Source organism: Oncorhynchus gorbuscha, linkage group LG23 (genome assembly GCF_021184085.1).
Source record: "Oncorhynchus gorbuscha isolate QuinsamMale2020 ecotype Even-year linkage group LG23, OgorEven_v1.0, whole genome shotgun sequence".
Taxonomy (NCBI): Eukaryota; Metazoa; Chordata; class Actinopteri; order Salmoniformes; family Salmonidae; genus Oncorhynchus; species Oncorhynchus gorbuscha.
The window spans coordinates 37,322,998-37,345,117 of NC_060195.1; the positions used below are offsets into that span (position 1 = coordinate 37,322,998).

Below are 22,120 nucleotides of genomic sequence, written 5' to 3' on the forward strand. Positions count from 1 at the left end.
CTTACGGGTGTTTGGCTAGCTTGTAATGACATCGACGTCTCATCTTTCAAAATACTCTTGAGTCCTGTTCATTTACAGGTATTTCCCTCACTCAGACAACAAAACAGTCGCTAAAGTTGCCCAATTAGCGGGAGGGATGTCGGCAACTTCTTGACGCACGAGGTGCTGAAGTTCAGAGCGGCTGTCAGTCAAAACCCATACATCGCTGTGAAGCACAGAGCCTGAGCTCTGACGTCATTTAGAGCACGTTACTGTACTGCCTCTGCGTTCCAGTTTAGCCGTGTATCAGCGCCCCAAATCTGCCATTTTCAAAACGTGTACTGGTACGAGTGTAAAGGGCTACTCTACAGCTGACATTAGTATCTCTTTACAAGTTGCTACATTTACACTGAGACGCGTGTCAACCCCAGTGTGAGATGCAAACATGTTATCATGATACATTTATGAGAATGATGTTAAAGTCACACGACCATGTCTGTACAGAAACCATATTCAAAATCAGCATCATAAATCATGCATAATGATATATATATATATATATATATATATATATATATATATATATATATATATATATATATATATATATATATATCGTATATACAGTATAACCTGGGCCAGGAGTATTTCCTATAGAGTTGTTCCTGGTAAGGAGATACTCCATCCGTAAGCATAGCACAGGATTGAAGGTATTACAGATTTATATCATCCAGAGATCAGTGGACTACAGTATCATAACATGTCGAGTAAGAAAGAGGCATCATCGAGTTACTCCTCCACTCAGCCACTGAACACATACAGCACAGAGCTACAGATTCTAGATCCGTTTGGCATCATGTCTAGAACGAGAACCAACTTCTCTATTGGCATAATAAATGGGTAGTAATTGCGATAGCAATGCAGTGGTCCCAACAACAGGACCTCACAGTACATCAATGGTTACAATGAGGTTTGTTTTATAAATTGGACTGCTGTCTTTTTCATAGTTTGCCTGCTTTCGGGACCTGGAAGACAGTAGATGCCAGTAGAATGGGCAATAAGTAACGGAAGCGAGAGGGAGAGAATGTTAAAAAAAAGGAAGATTGGTGAGAATGAGAGGACAACGGAGACAGAACGACAACAATGGAGAAAAAGTAGTGGTTCATGTGAAGAAGCTGATGAGAGGCTGAAGAAACAGTCCCAGAGTTCCAGTGATACACACAGTCACAAACACCCACAGGAAGATCCTGTCAATCACCATGGCTACGTACTTCCAGTCATCTTCCACCTGGAGAGAGAGAGAGAGAGAGAGAGAGAGAGAGAGAGAGAGAGAGAGAGAGAGAGAGAGAGAGAGAGAGAGAGAGAGAGAGAGAGAGAGAGAGAGAGAGAGAGAGAGAGAGAGAGAGAGAGAGAGAGAGAGAGAGAGAGAGAGAGAGAGAGAGAGAGAGAGAGAGAGAAAAAGACCAGTATTCCTTGAGCCCCTATAGCGTATATACTGGGTCAGGCCAGTTATGTGTGTTACTTGACATGCATGTGTGTTCCAGGCGCATGTTTTTTCCTGAAGCAACCTGCTGTGGTAATGCCATTGGGTGTACGGCTATTCTGTGTGCATCATTTCAATACTGAACTCAGGCCTTACTAAGAAAATGTATGACCATATTAGAGACACATATTTCCCTCAGATTACACAGACCCACAAATAATATGAAAACAAACCCAATTTGGATAAACTCCCATATCTACTGGGTGAATAACCACAGTTTCTCAACACAGCAGCAAGATTTGTGACCTGTTACCATAAGAAAAGAGTAACCAGTGAAGAACGAACACCATTGTAAATACAACCTATATTTGTGTTTATTTATTTTCCCTTTTGTACTTTAACCATTTGCACATCGTTACAACACTGTATATATACATAATACAACCTTTGTAATGTCTTTACTCTTTTGGAACTTCTGTGAGTGTAATATTTACTGTTCATTTCTATTGTTTATTTCACTTTTGTTTATTATATATTTCACTTGCCATGCCAATGTAAACATGTGTTTCCCATGCCAATGTAAACATGTGTTCCCATGCCAATGTAAACATGTGTTTCCCATGCCAATGTAAACATGTGTTTCCCATGCCAATGTAAACATGTGTTTCCCATGCCAATGTAAACATGTGTTTCCCATGCCAATGTAAACATGTGTTTCCCATGCCAATGTAAACATGTGTTTCCCATGCCAATGTAAACATGTGTTTCCCATGCCAATGTAAACATGTGTTTCCCATGCCAATGTAAACATGTGTTTCCCATGCCAATGTAAACATGTGTTTCCCATGCCAATGTAAACATGTGTTTCCCATGCCAATGTAAACATGTGTTTCCCATGCCAATGTAAACATGTGTTTCCCATGCCAATGTAAACATGTGTTTCCCATGCCAATGTAAACATGTGTTTCCCATGCCAATGTAAACATGTGTTTCCCATGCCAATGTAAACATGTGTTTCCCATGCCAATGTAAACATGTGTTTCCCATGCCAATGTAAACATGTGTTTCCCATGCCAATGTAAACATGTGTTTCCCATGCCAATGTAAACATGTGTTTCCCATGCCAATGTAAACATGTGTTTCCCATGCCAATGTAAACATGTGTTTCCCATGCCAATGTAAACATGTGTTTCCCATGCCAATGTAAACATGTGTTTCCCATGCCAATGTAAACATGTGTTTCCCATGCCAATGTAAACATGTGTTTCCCATGCCAATGTAAACATGTGTTTCCCATGCCAATGTAAACATGTGTTTCCCATGCCAATGTAAACATGTGTTTCCCATGCCAATGTAAACATGTGTTTCCCATGCCAATGTAAACATGTGTTTCCCATGCCAATGTAAACATGTGTTTCCCATGCCAATGTAAACATGTGTTTCCCATGCCAATGTAAACATGTGTTTCCCATGCCAATGTAAACATGTGTTTCCCATGCCAATGTAAACATGTGTTTCCCATGCCAATGAACCCCTTAAATTGAATTGAATTGAGAGAAGAGTACTAAAGCTTTTCTCACAAACAGCTTTACACTCCATGTACAAAGGGTTTAACAGTTTAGATGAAACCAGAACTAACTCCCATGGAGGCTCTCTATCAGAGAATACACTGCCTCAGTTGGGTCTCTTTGTGTCACGCCTGCTCCCGCTCTCTCTCCCTGGCGCTCGAGGGCGCCAGGCTGCCCAGCACTACGCACACCTGCTTCCCTCGTCACGCTCATCAGCGCTTCATTGCACTCACCTGTGAGTCACTCACTGTCGTGCAGCATGCGCCAGGTGATCTAGTTACAGTATGGAAGTCACAACTAAATGTTTGCCAGCTAGATATCTTACAACTATTAAGTTAACTGTCTAAAATGTGTTAAACGCTCTGTAGTTCTGCATTTGGTTAGCTATCTAGCTAAGTGGTTAGCTTCTTCCAAAATCAACCATTCACTTGGTCACAGCAGAGAATTCCCTCCTGAAGATCCTTGCTGGGTAATTTTACACTGCATAGCGTTTCTCTGTAGTTACTGTGTAATAACTTGGTAATAACCAATAACTGAAGAACAGATAACTCTGTAATAACTATGTAATAGCAATAATTGAAGAAAAGATAACTCTGTAATAACTATGTAATAACCAATAGCTGAAGAACAGATAAATCTAATAACGAGGTAATAACCAATAACTTTAATTGCTGTTTGATCTGGCTATGGAATTTAGTGTTTTTACCAGCATCTTGGTTTTGTTTTCGCCCAATGGTTTTTGTTCAGCTTTTTACGTTGGACATTTTTACCTGCTTCACCATGCACCTCTCTGGTAAGGTTGAATACCACCTCTCCTACTCAGCTTCCCAACAAAAGCTTCTCCCATTGGGTGCTGCACTGCTCCTTGGTTCCCACCTGGTGATCTGCTCCCTGTCTGCTCTGGCTTGTCTCCTGCTGTCTGGTACAGGTACCCCTGCCTCAGAGTGTTCTGAACACTGATGTTAAACCTTCTGGTTATAAGCTTTTTCGGCAAGACAGATCTTCCAAAGGTGGTGGAGTAGCAATCTTTACCAAGGAACACCTTCAGTGCTCGGTTGTCTCCACCAAATCTATTAGATGTTCTGGCTTTAAGCATTAAGCTTTTAAATAGCTCTTTGTTGACTGTTGCTGGGTGCTATCGTCCACCATCAGCACCGGCCTGTACTCTACCTGTCCTGAACTCTCTCCTGGCCCCTTACACCAAGTCTGAATTTGTCCTGCTAGGTGACCTAAACTGGAAAATGCTTAAAACCACCTAACCAATTCTAAAAACAATGGGACTCCCTAAATCTATCCCAGATTATTAATAATCCCACAAAGTAAAACTCCAAACACCCAGAAAAAGATACTCTCCTTGATGTTATCCTCACAACTAATCCTGATAGGTATCAGTTTGTTGTTTTCTATAATGACCTTTCTGTTCGACCGTGATCTGGCAGAGTTAGTCCACCTCAAGGACACCATTAGGTCAATGACTCGGCACACAAATATTCAGGTTTACTAGCTATCGTCCAGGGAAATGAGAAATACGTGCACTCAGGCTATCTGGAAGGGAAAAGTTAGTTAGTTTAAGAAGCAGTTCTCTCTCTGTGGGTCTAACCCCAAGAAGTTCTGGAAAACATTTTAAAGACCTGGAGAATAAACACTCCTCCTCACAGCTGCCCATGTCCCTTAATGTTGATGATGTGGTTGTTATTGACAAGGAACATATGGCTGAGTTCTTTAATTACCACTCCCTTAAGTCAGGATGTATATTTGGCTCAGCCATGCCTCCTTGCCCATCCAACACTTCCTTATCACCCACCCCTTCTAATGCGACTAGTCCTGATGCTCCTCCCTCTTTCCCCCCTGCCCGCTACACAGCTTCTCCCTACAGGTGGTCACTGAGTCTGAGGCCCTAAAGGAGCTCCTTAAACTTGACCCCAAAAAACATCTGGGTCAGATGCTTTATTTCCTTTCTTCTTTAAGGTTGCAGCCCCTATCTCTGGCCTTTTTAACTCTGCCTCTCCTCTCTGGGGAGGTTCCCAGTGCTTGGAAGGGAGCCATGGTGCATCAAGCTGTTATAGGTCCATTTCTATCTTGCCCTGTTTATCAAAAGTGTTGGAAAAACTTGACTGGCTTTCTTGATGTCTATAGTATTCTCTCTGGTATGCAATCTGGTTTCTGCTCAGGTTGTGGATGTGTCACTGCAACCGTAAAGGTCCTAAATGATGTCACTGCTGCCCATGATTCTAAGTAATGGTGTGCTAATATTTTGATAGACTTTGCCAAAGCTTTTGGGTGGCTAAAGACTATTGGTGTCTCTGACGGGTTTTTGGCCTGGTTTGCTAACTACTTCTCTCAAAGACTGCAGTGTATGAAGTCAGAACACCTGCTTTCTCAGCCACTGCCTGTCACCAAAGGAGCACCCCAAGGCTTGATCCTAGGTCCCACACTCTTCTCAAATTACATCAACAACATAGCTCAGGCAATAGGAGGCTCTCTCATCCATTTATATGCAGATGATACAGTCTTATGCTCAGCTGGCCCCTCCCTGGATTTTGTGTTAAATGCTCTACAACAAATCTTTCTTAGTGTCCAACAAGCTTTCTCTGCCCTTAACCTTGTTCTGAACACCTCCATGTGGTTTGGTAATAAGAATCCTGTTAAAGGTCGCCAAAGCACACACATCCCTAGGAATTTCCTCTTTTCAGTTTGCTGCAGCTAGTGAATGGAAAGAGCTGCAAAACACAGTCGAACTGGACAGTTTTATCTCCATCTCTGCATTCAAAGACAAATAAAAATGGACCAAATGTAAATAATAGGTAACTCTGTAATAACGATGTAATAACCACAAGGAAGATAATTTAACTCTGTAAAACAATGTAATAACCCAAAGCGTCCTACCTCTTTGGCCTTGTTGCGTGTTCTCATGTTCTCAGCGATGTACTTGACACTCTCGATGGCCTGTTTGATCTCTGGTGACACCACGGAGAAGGCCACCACTGCATTGACTTTGGGCGGGCTGCTGAGCGCTCGGGGCAGTTTGGATAGGTCCGGATCAGAGGGGGCAGGAGGGGGCACCACCGGGGGTATGGTGGGGATGGGCACCTCTTTCCCCTTACAGGCTAAATTCGGCTTGTTCTGCACTTCGCCGTACTCCACACAGTTCATCTCCCCCCGCCTGCCCTGTTTCAGCGGTGACCGCACCCCCGTCCACCTGCACACACCCGCCCCCTATTCCTCCCCCAATGCTGTTCTTCCTCTTCTTCCCCGTTCCACTCGCTCCTCCTCCTACACCCCCATCTCCAATACTCCCACCTCCTGTTCCATCTCCTCTCCCACTCCCCAAGAAGGAGGGGCAGCCCTGGTCTACAGGCCTCCTCATGAGCAGCACCTTGGGCAGCAACCCCAGGAACACAGACCGGACCCAGGCCGGCATGGTGTGGGTCATAGGCGTACGGTAGTGGACATTCAGCACAAACACGGTGATGACGATGGAGAGGGTGACGAAGATCATGGTGAAGAGGAGGTACTCCCCGATGAGGGGGATGACCAGAGATGTAGACGGGATGGTCTCAGTGATGACCAGGAGGAACACAGTGAGGGACAGGAGGACAGAGATACAGAGGGTCACCTTCTCTCCACAGTCAGAGGGGAGGTAGAAGACGAGGACGGTGAGGAAGGAGATGAGGAGACAGGGGATGATGAGGTTGATGGTGTAGAAGAGAGGCAGGCGTCTGATGTAGAAAGAGTAGGTGATGTCTGGGTAGATCTCCTCACAGCAGTTGTACTTGATGTCGTGCTTGTAGCCCGGCGCGTCGATGATCTCCCACTCGCCACTCTCCCAGAAGTCCTTGAGGTTCACCTATGGGGAGATAATAGTATGTCAACCATAAAGCAGAGCCAAATTAGTTCTATCCTAGAAGGAGATAAAGAGGGCTTCGACTGAGATTACGTCATAAAAAACACCAGGAAGAAATTACGGTTGAAAATGACTAAGAAAACCATAAAGCCACATTGAATTAGCCAACAAATATAACCCATTAATTTAATGTGGCTAACTAGCTAGCAAACGAGTTAGTAAACTAACTAACCAGTGGGATTACTGACCTTTGACCCTATGAGCACGAGGTCAATCTTGGCCTTGTCATAGGTCCAGGAGCCAAACTTCATGGAGCAGTTTTGGTAGTCGAAGGGGAAGTAGGTGATGTCCATGGGGCAGGAGGATTTAAAGATGGCGGGGGGGATCCAGGTGATGGTGCCGTCAAACTTCAGCAGAGCTTTGGTCTTGTCCTCAACCAGGAAATCTCCCACAGCACTGAAGAGAGGTGAGATATGATAGCGTAGCATTTAGCACTGATGGTAAAAAAAATAAACTGAAGAGGAGAAAATGGTTGATGGTTAGCATAGCATGTAGCAGCGAAGGCAACAAAAAAACCACCCCCACAACTGGAGAGGAGATAATGGGTGATGGTTAGCCTAGCATTTAGCACTGATGGCTAAAAAGCAACAAGAGAACATAATAACATGGGCTCAACTTTGATTTTAGAAGTGGGGGGGCATAATTAATATTATTCATATTTCTTTTAATCCAGTTAAATAAACACTCCAAACAGCCTACCCGACCACTTGGAGGCATCTGCATGGTCCTAAAGCACACCGTTGCCTCGTTTTGTATCACAATACAATTATAAAACTGGGGGGGGACAAAAATGTAAAAATGTCCCCGTCCGTCCATCCCCGACCCGTCCACAGTGACTGTTGTGCCCCTGCAAAATAATGTACAGAGTTAAGAGATTGAGCTCACTTGTTGTAGAGGACGATGTCTGGCCTCCATATCTTATTGGAGGGCACACGAATGAACTCAAGTCCGTCATACTCGATGGGAACCCATTTCAGTTTGTAGTCATTCCAGACCTGCAACAAAACATTTAACAGTGCTTCAACCCGGGTACTAAGGGGTATAGACTGAACTTCCTAGATCAGATAACTTGACTTACATGTCTCAGCCATAAATTGGTCTCCATAATCTGATTGACTTCATCCTGACAAGAGATTGAAAGAATATGTACGTGATGTCATAGCCTGTAAGTAATTAGGTCAAATAAATAGGCAAAGTGATGTCCTTATTTGCTCCAGTAATGATGCAATAATGAGTCGTGAGTCTCACCACTTTGACCAGCTGGGATATGGAGACCTCAAACTCCACGGTGACAGGGTCAGAGACATTCTCCACGGGTCTGATGAACTGGTTGTATCGCCTGAATAAATTCCTGAACAGCCTGTCTTCCCCCTTAGATGACAGACAGCCTGAGAGGAGAGGGGGAGGGAGAGGAGAGTGAGAGTGAGAGTGAGAGTGAGAGTGAGAGTGAGAGAGAGAGAGAGAGAGAGAGAGAGAGAGAGAGAGAGAGAGAGAGAGAGAGAGAGAGAGAGAGAGAGAGAGGGGGGGGGACACGACAAAGATAATCTTCACCGGAGCAGTCCTTCTACAAAATAGTAGGGTGGCTTTTAAAATCATTACCATAAAGAGATTCTCCCTTGTCAGGCTTTAACGAAGAGGACTTTGAGGTGAACTTGAGTTTTTCATCACTTTGTCCACATTAAGGTTTTAATCAATGGCTCTTTGCTGCGGATGGAGAGAAACTAGAAGGTTGTGGCTGATTGAACTATGGTGTGTGAAGAGTCTCACATTGGAGCTGTTTCTACATAGGAAGGCAAGTGGAAGCTTTTAGTAAATCCCGCCAGACTGGAACGCAGTGTGTGTGTGTGTGTGTGTGTGTGTGTGTGTGTGTGTGTGTGTGTGTGTGTGTGTGTGTGTGTGTGTGTGTGTGTGTGTGTGTGTGTGTGTGTGTGTGTGTGTGTGTGTGTGTGTGTGTGTGTGTGTGTGTGTGTGTGTGTGTGTGTGTGTGTGTGCGTGCTTGCGCGTGTTGTCTACCCGACTCTATTAAATTCTGAGTGTACCTGGCAAAATAGGACTGAAGGTCATTTAGTGACCTGCAAAAAAAAACTCCCCCGCTGGTGACTTGGCTGCCGGGACGATGCATGGAACCCACGCCTGTCCGAGCAGAAAATCATGCCTCACTTGGGACATCCCTCCGCCCCTCTCCACCCCCACCTCGGCCCCGGCTTCAAAGGACCACCAGTCTCTTAATCCCCCCCCCTCTCTCTCTCTCTCTCTCTGACCTTCACTCTACCTCTCTTGTTCTCAATGTCCTCTTCTTGCCCACCCACTCTCTTCCTTCATTCTTTTCCCTCTCTCTCTCCTTCCTTTCTGTCCATCTCTCTCATGGTTAATTGAACACAGCCTTTGAAAGATCACCAGTCTCTCTTCTCTCGCCCCAATCTGCACAGTCCAGAGTCAGCTGTCCGTCAGTCTGTCTTTCTGTTGCTGCACCAGTAGACAACTAACACCAGTAGAGCCTAGACACTGGGACCAGTGAAGGTGAGCATCAGTGCATCACCCCTCCATTCTGTGACCTGAGAGTAGAGTGAAAACCAAATGGCTGAAAGCATTTAGCGACTGAAAGTGAAAACAGGGCAAAAACAACACAAGACATTTCCTGGTGTTAAATAATAAAATATGGTCTTTTAGGGGACGCTTTTATCCAAGTCTTGCAGTAAACATGTATTTAGTGGGTTATATAATACAAAATCATTATAATAAAGACAGGTATTGAACCCACAATGCTGCTTGTAGTGTTCCAACCAAATGAGAGCCAGATGTCTCCTTTATCCAAACCAGTCGGATGTTCAGATCGCTCCTGAATGTCTACTATTTAACTTATAACCTTAACCTTTAACTTCGACCTTATCGAGTCAGTGTGAAATTCAGCTCAAAACAGTTGGTTTGAGAAGTGAGACCTAGAAGAGGACCGCCAGTTAAAATACACACACACAAACACTAACACACACACACACTCACGGTTCTGTACTCTACTGACTGAGCCAGTTACATACACTGCATGGCCAAAAGTATGTGGACACCTGCTCGTCGAACATCTCATTCCAAAATCATAGGCATTTATATGGAGCTTGTCCAGCCCTTTGCTGCTATAACAGCCTCCACTCTTCTGGGAAGGCTTTCCACTAGATGTTGGAACGTTGCTGCGGGAACTTGCTTCTATTCAGCCACAAGAGCATTGGTGTGGTCGGGCACTGATGTTGGGCGATAAGGCCTGGCTCGCAGTCGGTGTTCCAATTCATCCCAAAGGTGCTCAACAGGGTTGTGGTCAGGGCTCTGTGCAGGCCTTCACACCGATCTCAACAGACCATTTCTGTATGGACCTTGCTTTGTGCACACGGGGGCATTGTCATGCTGAAACAGGAAAGGGCCTTCCCCAAACTTTTGCCACAACGTTGGAAGCACAGATATGTCTAGAATGTCATTGTATGCTGTATCGTTAAGATTTTATTTCACTGGAACTAAGAGGCCTAGTCTGAACCATGAAAAACAGCCCCAGACCATCATTCCTCCTCCACCAAACTTTACAGTTGGCACTATGCATTGGAGTAGGTAGTGTTCTCCTGGCATCCGCCAAACCCAGATTTGTCCATCGGACAGCCAAATGGTGAAGCGTGATTCATCACTCCAGAGAACGCGTTTCCACTGATCCTGAGTCCAATGGTGGTGAGTTTTACACCACTCCAGTCGATGCTTGTGGCTGCTCGGTCATGGAAACCCATTTCATGAAGCTCCCGACAAACAGTTCTTGTGTTGACGTTGCTTCCAGTGGTAGTTCGGAACTCGGTGAGTGTTGCAACCGAGGACAGACAATGTCAGCACTTGGCTGTCCCGCTCTGTGAACTTGTGTGGCCTACCACTTTGCGGCTGAGCTGTTTTTGCTCCTAGACATTTCCACTTCACAACAACAGCACGTACAGTTGACCAGGGCAGCTCTAGCAGGGCAGAAGTTAGACGAACTGACTTGTTGGGTAAGGTGGCATCCTATGACGGTGCCACGTTGAAAGTCACTGAGCTCTTCAGTAAGGCCATCCTACTGCCAATGGTTGTCTATGGAGATTGCATGGCTGTGTACTCGATTTTATACACCTGTCAGCAACGGGTGTGGCTGAAATAGTCGAATCCACTCAATTGAAGGGGTGTCCACAAACATTTATATATATATATATAGTGTACCACTCAACATCTGCCGTACATTATCACACACACACGGGCCTGGAATTCGGATACACAACACACGATCCTTCAAACATGACCGAGCTCAAAACTGTCTCGTCATCTTGTACATCTTGAAAGGATGTTGAAGACGGTAGCAGATGACTTGGGGATTTCTCTTTGGCCAATGTGACTCTGGTGTGCTCAACGGTAACATGATGAGTCGAATTTCAACATGAGTCGTCTCACTGGTGTCATTTTTACTCAAGATCTATTCCGTCCTTTTAGGTCATACAGTCCTTGTGCCAATGTCCATTAACAGATGACTTAATGTTTTTTTTATACATTTTTATATATGCCAAACGTATATATTCTCTCCCACCATTGCCAACTCCTTATGGAGTTGTCTTACAAAACATGTTAGGCTTGACAATGGAGTTAGCAAAAGCTATGTGGCCGTTTTATCTAACTTAGTTGAATACACTGACTGCAAGTCACTCTAGATAAGAGCATCTGCTAAACGACCAAAATGAAAATAGGCTCAAATGTCAAATGTGTCCAAATGAGGCTCAAACGTCTCCTCAAAACATCTAACATTTTCCACAGCAGCCAGTCCCTAAAGCTCCATGTAAAAGTAATAAACTCTGAAGAAGTTTGTACGGTCACAAAGTTTCCTGAGGTCAGTTGAAGCGGCGCAGAGCGCTGCCGAGTCTTAGAGCTTAATGAAAAAGCCGCTCTCCAGAGAGAGCAAAGTGGACGACTGTAATTTCTGCTTTCGCTACCTGCCTGACGTTAAAACACAGCACTGGTCCCTGATTGGCTGCGCTCTGAGAACCTCGTTTAAGTCCCTAATTGGGTAGGGGAAATGAGGGCAATTATAATCTGTTCATTAATTGGACCTTTTGTTCGCACTGAAAATTAATATATTTCCTCCGCTTCTTCCCCCCCCCCCTTCATCCTTCTTCCTTAATCTCTGTGTGGATTGGAAGGTTTCTTACATCACGTAGACTTAACAATAGCCTCTCACTTGTTAACTTCTGGTAAAAATCACTGTGATAGAAGCGGGCAGCCTTCCTATTAAACGTGGCTCGGTCAAGACGCAAGGGTGTGTGTTTGTGTGTGTTTGTGTGCTGTATGGAAACAGAAACACTCAGAAACAGAAGTGTAGGTATGATTGAGGAAGAGCACGAGGACTTGGGTCCTCCTACTAATTCACCAACTCTTCATCCCGAATCCCAGTCCAGATAAACTAAGACTAACCCTCAGAGGCTGCTCTTAGAAAACACAAAGTGGACACGTAGAGGTCCGTTCAAACGGGGCACATTGATTTGCCGTTAAGAAGCCAAACAGTGTTCAACAATGTGTCAACAGAGCAGAGAGCTCCAGAGTCCTGAAGCCTCATTGGCTGAGAGCCCTTTGATCAAGAGAGCGCTTGACAATGATCGACCACGAGGCATGAGACTGCCTATTGCACGCTCCCAAGGAACTAATTACGTCCAATAATAAGCTGAAGGCTCTGACTGGTCTGAGAGAGAGAGTTTGTGTGTGTGTGTGTGTGTGTGTGTGTGTGTGTGTGTGTGTGTGTGTGTGTGTGTGTGTGTGTGTGTGTGTGTGTGTGTGTGTGTGTGTGTGTGTGTGTGTGTGTGTGTGTGTGTGTGTGTGTGTGTGTGTGTGTGTGTGTGTGTGTGTGTGAGAGAGAGAGAGAGGGAGGGGATGGGAGAAAGACAGAGGGAGAGAGAGAGAGAAAGAAGAGAGGAGATAGCGTTTGTTGTCTTCAGAGTGTTACATTGGGTCTGTCTGGGACATGCTTTATGATTCACTAGAGGAATGAGTGTGCGTGTGTGTCTCAGCAAACGTGTGTGCGCACATTCATGCGCGTGGCCTCTCCGTCCATCCACCCCCCTATATACCATACTCCCCATACTGATCTCTGTTGCATGCAGAATGTCACAGTGAGGAGCTGATGCTAATGTCTGCTAGCCAACTATTTAGCAACCCTGCAAACTGAGGTCACCGGGAGTTTATAGCGTATCTCTAACAACAACAAAAACGACATTTCCTGTCCCAAAATTTTTCACTGAACCTCTCACACTCCAACTGCCCCACACCAGGGACACACACGCTCAGAGACACGGGCACGGCAGTTTACTTGGATGGGATTCCACAGGAGACGTACACTCTTAGACAAAAAGGGTTCCAAAAGGGTTCGCTGTCCCCATAAGAGAACTCTTTTTGGTTCCAGGAAGAACCCTTTTGACTTCCATGTAGAACCCTCAGTGGGAAGGGTTCCACCTGTAACCAAAAAGGGTTCTTCAAAGGGTTCTCCTATGGGGACAGCCGAAGAATCCCTTTCAGGTTCTAGATAGCATATTGTTTGTCTAAGAGTGTAATCTGGATAGTCTGAACTGCCCACACACAACAGCATCTACAGATTCCTTAAATGTGTGTAACATGAACGCGCGCAGTGAGTATGGTGGAGTTGAATACACAGTGGCGTATGCATCATGATTCATAAATGTACGTATGCAGCCAAGCCGCGGTGATGCAATTAGGAGTGGAGGTCGAGGTTGAGTGTCTCCGAACGTACTAAACATTCTGAATACGGAGTGAACTGAACTAACATCCATAAAGGCATGCTGTGTCTATAAGCACCGAGGCCAGTATTGGCCACTTAGCTAAATGCATGGCTGCTAATGTTGGCCACAGTACAACTAGAAAGAACATTTGCACAATATGCATGAGATTTAACCGTTGGTCCACTTAACATTGCCCGTGCGTGTGTTTTGTTACATTACAGCCTTATTCTAAAATTGATTAAATACATTATTTCCTCATCAATCTGCACACAATACCCTGGAATGATAAAGCAAAAAGACATTTTTAGAAATGTTTGCAAATGTATTCAAAATAAAACAAAAACCTTATTTACATAAGTATTCAGACCCTCTACTATGAGACTTGAAATTGAGCTCAGGTTCATCCTGTTTACATTGATCATCCTTGAGACGTTTCTACAACTTGATTGGAGTCCACCTGTGGTAAATTCAATTGATTGGACATGATTTGGAAAGGAACACACATGACTATATGAGGTCCAACAGTTGACAGTGCATGTCAGAGCAAAAACCAAGCCATGAGGACAAAGGGATTGTCCCGAGAGCTCCGAGACAGGATTGTGTCGAGGCACAGATCTGGGAAGGGTACCAAAACATTTCTGCAGCATTGAGGTCCCCAAGAACAGGGCGGCAGCGTAGCCTAGTGGTTAGACTAGCCCAGAAGGTTGCGAGTTCAAACCCCTGAGCTGACAAGGTACAAATCTGTCATTCTGCCCCTGAACAGACAGTTAACCCACTGTTCCCAGGCCATCATTGAAAAGAAGAATGTGTTCTTAACTGACTAGCCTGGTTAAATAAAGGTACAATTTTTTTAAAGAACACAGTGGCCTCCATAATTCTTAAATGGAAGAAGTTTGGAACCACCAAGACTCTTCTTGGAGCTGGCCGCCCGGCCAAACTCAACAATTGGGGGAGAAAGGTCTTGGTCAGGGAGGTGACCATGAACCCGATGGTCACTCTGACAGCTTCAGAGTTCCTCTGTGGAGATGGAAGAACCTTCCAGAAGGACAACCATCTCTGCAGCACTCCACCAATCAGGCCTTTATGGTAGAGTGGCCAGACAGAAAAAAAAGCACATGAGAGCCAAAGGCACCTAAAGAACTGAAGAACTCTCAGACATGAGACACAAGATTCTCTGGTCTGATGAAACCAAGATTGAACTCTTTGGCCTGAATGCCAAGTGTCACGTCTGGAAGAAGCCTGGCACCATCCATACGGTGAAGCATGGTGGTGGCAGCATCATGCTGTAGGGATGTTTTTCAGTAGCAGAAACTGGGAGACTAGTCAGGATCAAGGGAAAGATGAACGGCGCAAAGTACAGAGATCCTTGATGAAAACCTGCTCCAGAGCGCTCAGGACCTCGGGCTGGGGCAAAGATTCACCTTCCAACAGGACAACGATTCTAAGCAGACAGCCAAGACAACACAGGAGTGGCTTCGGGACTAGTCTCTGAATGTCCTTGAGTGGCCCAGCCAGAGCCCGAACTTGAACCCGATCAAACATCTCTGGAGAGACCTGACAATAGCTGTGCAGCGACGCTCCCCATCCAATCTGGCAGAGCTTTAGAGGATCTGCAGAGAAAAATGGGAGAAACTCCCCAAATACAGGTGTGCCAAGCTTGAAGGGTCATACCCATGAGGACTTGAGGCTGCAATCACTGCCAAAGGTGCATCAACAAAGTACTGAGTAAATGGTCTGAATACTTATGTAAATGTGATATTTCTGTGTTTTATTATTAATACATTTGCAAACATTTATAGAAACCTGTTATTGCTTTGGCATTATGGGGTATTGTGTGTAGATTGATGAGGGGGGAAACGATGTAATACATTTTAGAATAAGGCTGTAACGTAACAACATTTGGAAAAAGTCAAGGGGTCTGAACACTGTATGTTGGTCTTAATATGCATAGCTTGCATTTAGATCAATGATAGTGTTATTTGGGTTGTTAATGGGATTCATTCTGACATTCTTGATTTCTTGTTTCTAGTTTTTGATTATTTATTATTTGTTTACCTGTTTGAAATGTTACTGCCCTGTTAGGAGCTAGAAACACAAGCATTTTGCTGCACATGTTATAACATCTGCTAAACTGTGTATGCGACCAATAAACTTTGGCTTTATTTAATATCGATCTATCAGGAACATTGAGAAACACAAGGCTGGTAATTCATCTAAAATAGTTCATACCTAATACTCTAAAATACCAAAAATGATTTAATTCCTGAGAAATAAGTTTATTTCCGTTGTACTGAATGACTAACAAATAGTTAAATCACTCCTTAGTCTGCTCGATTACTAAGTTTATTTCTTCCGAAGAAGATACTCTTTAGAGGGCGAACATGTCTTGGAAAATTTGGGGAGAAAGCAGGACCGACATCATACTTAGCTTGGCTTTTAGGGAGCCGAAACTTATGGAAGCAATTGAGATCATCTGTGCGGTGTGATTTTAGCGGGTATTGATAGTTGGATGAGAAATCACCTGGAGATAATATATCCAAGAATGGTTTCAATAGGCCCATAGGCTTTACTAGGCTTCGATTTCAGTCTAGGCACAGAGATAAGGCATAGACTGAGGTTTGAGTTTAGTAAGACCAGAAGTAGGACTGGGAGTAGACTCTTTATAAAACACACGTTGAATATTGTGAATACACATAACTCTGACTACCTCTTTCTACCTATCTGTCATTCCTTACTTCCAAATTCCCTCAGGCAGAGGGGGGAGGAAGAGCGAGAGGGGGAGAGGTATACAGAGGGGGAGGAAGAGAGAGAGGGGGAGAGGTAGGCAGAGGGGGAGGAAGAGAGAGAGGAGGGGAGAGGTAGGCAGAGGGGGAGGAAGAGAGAGAGGAGGGGAGAGGTAGACAGAAGGGGGAGGAAGAGAGAGAGGAGGGGAGAGGTAGACAGAAGGGGGAGGAAGAGAGAGAGGAGGGGAGAGGTAGGCAGAGGGGGAGGAAGAGAGAGAGGGGGAGAGGTAGGCAGAGGGGGAGGAAGAGAGAGAGAGGAGGGGAGAGGTAGACAGAAGGGGGAGGAAGAGAGAGAGGAGGGGAGAGGTAGGCAGAGGGGGGGAGAAAGAGAGAGAGAGGAGGGGAGAGGTAGGCAGAGGGGGAGAAAGAGAGATAGGGGGAGAGGTAGGCAGAGGGGGAGGAAGAGAGAGAGGAGGGGAGAGGTAGGCAGAGGGGAGTGGAAGAGAGAGAGAGAGGAGGGGAGAGGTAGGCAGAGGGGAGTGGAAGAGAGAGAGAGAGGAGGGGAGAGGTAGACAGAGGGGGAGGAAGAGAGAGAGAAGGGGAGAGGTAGGCAGAGGGGGGTGGAAGAGAGAGATAGAGGAGGGGAGAGGTAGACAGAGGGGGAGAAAGAGAGAGAAGGGGAGAGGTAGGCAGAGGGGGAGAAAGAGAGAGAAGGGGAGAGGTAGACAGCGGGGGAGAAAGAGAGAGAAGGGGAGAGGTAGGCAGAGGGGGAGAAAGAGAGAGAAGGGGAGAGGTAGACAGAGGGGGAGAAAGAGAGAGAAGGGGAGAGGTAGACAGAGGGGGAGAAAGAGAGAGAAGGGGAGAGGTAGGCAGAGGGGGAGAAAGAGAGAGAAGGGGAGAGGTAGGCAGAGGGGGAGAAAGAGAGAGAAGGGGAGAGGTAGACAGCGGGGGAGGAAGAGAGAGAAGGGGAGAGGTAGACAGCGGGGGAGAAAGAGAGAGAAGGGGAGAGGTAGGCAGAGGGGAGTGGAAGAGAGAGAGGAGGGGAGAGGTAGACAGAGGGGGAGAAAGAGAGAGAAGGGGAGAGGTAGGCAGAGGGGGAGAAAGAGAGAGAAGGGGAGAGGTAGGCAGAGGGGGAGAAAGAGAGAGAAGGGGAGAGGTAGGCAGTGGGGAGTGGAAGAGAGAGAGAGGAGGGGAGAGGTAGGCAGAGGGGAGTGGAAGAGAGAGAGAGGAGGGGAGAGGTAGACAGCGGGGGAGAAAGAGAGAGAGAGGAGGGGAGAGGTAGGCAGAGGGGAGTGGAAGAGAGAGAGAGGAGGGGAGAGGTAGGCAGAGGGGAGTGGAAGAGAGAGAGAGGAGGGGAGAGGTAGGCAGAGGGGAGTGGAAGAGAGAGACAGGAGGGGAGAGGTAGGCAGAGGGGAGTGGAAGAGAGAGAGAGGAGGGGAGAGGTAGACAGAGGGGGAGAAAGAGAGAGAGAGAGAGAGAGAGAGAGAGAGAGAGAGAGAGAGAGAGAGAGAGAGAGAGAGAGAGAGAGAGAGAGAGAGAGAGAGAGGAGGGAGGGGAGGGAGAGAAGAGAGAGAGGAGAGGAGAGGAGAGGAGAGGAGAGGAGAGGAGAGGAGAGGAGAGGAGAGGAGGGGAGAGGTAGGGAGAGGGGAGAAGAGAGGAAGAGAGAGAGGAGGGGAGAGGTAGACAGAGGGGAGTGGAAGAGAGAGAGAGGAGGGAAGAGGTAGGTAGAGGGGAGTGGAAGAGAGAGAGAGGAGGGGAGAGGTAGACAGCGGGGGAGAAAGAGAGAGAGAGAGAGAGAGAGAGAGAGAGAGAGAGAGAGAGAGAGAGAGAGAGAGAGAGAGAGAGAGAGAGAGGAGAGGGGGAGAGGAAGAGAGAGAGGAGAGGAGAGGTAGGGAGAGGGGAGAAGAGAGGAAGAGAGAGAGGAGGGGAGGGGAGGGGAGAGGTAGGCAGAGGGGGAGAAAGAGAGAGAGAGAGAGAGAGAGAGGAGAGGAGGGGAGAGGAAGAGAGAGAGGAGAGGAGGGGAGAGGTAGGGAGAGGGGAGAAGAGAGGAAGCGAGAGAGGAGGGGAGAGGTAGACAGAGGGGAGTGGAAGAGAGAGGAGGGGAGAGGTAGGCAGAGGGGAGTGGAAGAGAGAGAGAGGAGGGGAGAGGTAGGCAGAGGGGAGTGGAAGAGAGAGAGGAGGGGAGAGGTAGGCAGAGGGGAGTGGAAGAGAGAGAGAGGAGGGGAGAGGTAGACAGCGGGGGAGAAAGAGAGAGAGAGAGAGAGAGAGAGAGAGAGAGAGAGAGAGAGAGAGAGAGAGAGAGAGAGAGAGAGAGAGAGAGAGGAGAGGAGGGGAGAGGTAGGGAGAGGGGAGAAGAGAGGAAGAGAGCGAGGAGGGGAGGGGAGAGGTAGGCAGAGGGGGAGAAAGAGAGAGAGAGAGAGAGAGAGAGAGAGAGAGAGAGAGAGAGAGAGAGAGAGAGAGAGAGAGAGAGAGAGAGAGAGAGAGAGAGAGAGAGAGAGAGAGAGAGAGAGAGAGAGAGAGAGAGAGGAGGGGAGAGGAGGGGAGAGGTAGGGAGAGGGGAGAAGAGAGGAAGAGAGAGAGGAGGGGAGGGGAGAGGTAGGCAGAGGGGAGAGGAAGAGAGAGAGAGGAGGGGAGAGGTAGGCAGAGGGGAGAGGAAGAGAGAGAGGAGGGGAGAGGGAGGCAGAAGGGAGAGGAAGAGAGAGAGGAGGGGAGAGGTAGGTGTCCATGTTAATGTCAAACAGCACAAGTCACCCATACAGCACTCAAGATGAAAACCTACTCAAAAAGACTCATGAACATTTTCTCCTACTTTTACTTGTATTTACACTCTTCCAAAAGGGCTCCTCAGCTGTAGCCATAGGATAACCCTTTTGGGTTCCATGTAGCACCCTTTCAGGAACATTTTTCTAAGAGTGTATCTAAAAGTAAAAGCAGGGGACTTTTATTGTATTATTTTCAAAGGGTTCTCCTATAGGGACAGCCGAATAACCCTTTTAGTTTCCAGAACCTTCTTTGTAAGAGTGTAATCTGGATAATCTGATGCCAGGTGGATAGCCTAGAAACAGTATATTACCATAAACCACTTGGCAAAGTTTAGAATTACACCATATCTGGCTTGCGCCCGCCCGTCTCACTAGAGAGTTGTGAGTCCCAGTCTATCACAGGCTGCTACAGTGGGACCACAGACAGAAGGGGAAACCCAGACAAGCCACAGGGGCTATAAAGCTGAAGCATCCGTTTAGAACGTTTTCCCATCACCAAATATGGTAGTTAGAGGAAGTCCAGTCACTGTTAGTGGGAAAGGATGGAACTAGGTGAAACTGATCCGACATTCTACACATTCTTTCGATGAAACATCTGATCTCAATGCATTTTTATGTTCCCAAAACAAGAATCTATTACAAACACACTGAACTAAGTTTTATAGTCTTGACGCTTTGCCAAAATGTCAAAAATTTTGCGTTGTTTAGGAGTGCAAGGTCGAATGCACAAGCCCACTACGCAAATACATACTACAACGCGCCAATAGGGTCTCGCAAGCTTGAGCTTGGCTTTGTCCATCTCCTTGCTTGCTCTGCCCACTATACGTCATTTGCTCCCACTGTAAACGACACAGAATAACTACAGTATCTTGAGTTAATTATAAATATCCTTGGTGGTACTGTAAAGCACTTAGCCCCTGTCCCCTGGGAAGTCTGCAGGGAGCCGGTTCGGGAACAGACACACAGGATCAGAACGCCCTTAACCAACCCACGAGGATGAGGGCCTTACAGGATGGGTCTTACACACACACGGAGAGAGAAGGACACACAAACAACATATTGAGAGATGGATAGAACCAGAACCAGAACCAGCCCCGGGCACCGAGATGAGAACAAAGGGCAGAACGCCGTGGTACCGGACAGAAGAGAGCAGAGTGGAACAGCAGAATGACTCAACAGAACAGCAGAACACGATGGAACAACAAAGTTACAGTAGAAGAGAACAGAACAGACATAGACCGATGGAATGCAGAGAGATCAAATGAGGTGTAGGAGTACCTCACCCCAGACAGTCCAGATTACACGCACGTGTGAGTCCAACCACAGCTCTGACATGGACCGTTATATTTAACTCAGGTATGGACAAACCCGTGTGTATGATGCACAATGTTCACGGCTAGGGTCGACTACGTGCAACTTAGTTCGGTTTGGAAACATAACGCGTGAATGCGCGCGGTGCGGATGGGTTGTCTATGGTAGTTAGAGGGCTGACGTTGGCCTACTGTATAGTATATTAATGATGTGACGTGTCACCAGCACTGCTCATCCCCCGGGACGACGATCCGTAGCCTTCGCATACCGTTATATTATGTTTATCTGAATAGATCGCGTTGCGATTTTGCCCAACTTTTGTAGCCTATAACAAAATATATATTTATGAGGTTTCCGTTTATTCTCCAAGTTAGGCTACCACGGAATCGCACGCAAAGACAATTACTTCGTTTGAAAAGATAAAACATGACAACACAGCCATCTGTACAATGTATTCCGTTTAATTTCTGTCGGGAGATGTTTCCTGTGGGACATGCTGCGGATTGAAAGACGGGGTTTCTAGTGCGTCGCACAATCAGAAGGGACACCCCAGCAACAACTTCAACTGTTTACAACAAGACAGAACACGCATAAATAGGATAAACAATCGATGTATCTGTGTAATGAATTGCCTATATGATACTATGCGAAGTCTGCAGTAGCGCTCAGCTCTCTTCTGTTGCGAGTTGGTTCCGCTCTCCCCAAACTCTCCGACATCCCCACGTCTTCATAAAGCGTCTCTTACCTTGCGCTGTCAGGACCACCAGCAGAAGCACCACGGGGACTATTCCGGAAGGATTCATCGACACCTCGGTGCTCTGGGAATGTCTTGTGTATAAAAAAGTAGGACAATTTGGTAAACAGACTGCAGGAGTCGATTGGTAAAATATCGAGCGATGTTTTTCTGGGCGCTGCGCGTGGGGAGGTTGATGTCAGCGCGCGCTCTCCGACATTGAGAACTTCGGTTGTCCCGCCCCCACCTCCGGCGCAACCTCACGCGCCCGTGTGTTTTATTCACGGGGTAGTAAGTATATATATAAACAGGTTATACAAACATGAAAAATAAAACCTACTATTGTTATTACAGGAGAGCCCTAAGAAAAGTTACAACGCATCCAAACCCATTGTAGGCTACGGTATAGGCTACTTGTCGTGCGGTGCGTTACGACCGGATGGTTTTTCATCACTCAGTTAGGATGAACTGTTTCACTTATTCATGTTGTCTCTTGCTCGTTACCATGTCTCGACAGGCACTCACTGCTCGACCTGGTTGATTCCCTCTATCTGAATCCAGGCTTCATCAGGACACCTGGTCCGTGGAAACCAGGACACAGCCAAGGTAGGTCATGTCAGGTGACCTCCCTCTCTCTCGCTCTCTTTCTCTTTCTTGCCCTCTCATTGGTATAACACGGAGTGAGTAACCCAGAGGTATGGTCTCTGTGTTTGTCATGACTTGTGCCTCCTAATTCTCCTGTTCCTCCTGCCAGCTAAATCAGATGACCTGGCCACAGAAAACACACCATAGAGTAAAGGGCACCATCATGTCCCCCACTCTATGGTTTTTGTCTTAATCAGAGAGTAGATCTTTATACGGGTCTATGGATTAGATACAAACCCACT

The 22,120-nt window shown here is 46.4% G+C and overlaps 1 protein-coding gene across 1 annotated transcript; it reads right to left on the reverse strand.

Annotated features, from left to right (window-relative positions):
- Nucleotides 1-600: 600 nt before the first annotated feature.
- On the reverse strand, nucleotides 601-21,469 carry LOC124011143 (neuronal acetylcholine receptor subunit alpha-3-like). Its single transcript, XM_046324209.1, has 8 exons — nucleotides 21,246-21,469; nucleotides 8,183-8,322; nucleotides 8,013-8,057; nucleotides 7,820-7,929; nucleotides 7,123-7,330; nucleotides 6,215-6,877; nucleotides 5,917-6,183; nucleotides 601-1,267 (listed from the first exon to the last, which is right to left on the reverse strand). The coding sequence occupies exons 1-8, from the start codon at nucleotides 21,301-21,303 to the stop codon at nucleotides 1,142-1,144; spliced, it is 1,617 nt and encodes a 538-aa protein (XP_046180165.1). The 5' UTR covers nucleotides 21,304-21,469; the 3' UTR covers nucleotides 601-1,141.
- Nucleotides 21,470-22,120: the final 651 nt, after the last annotated feature.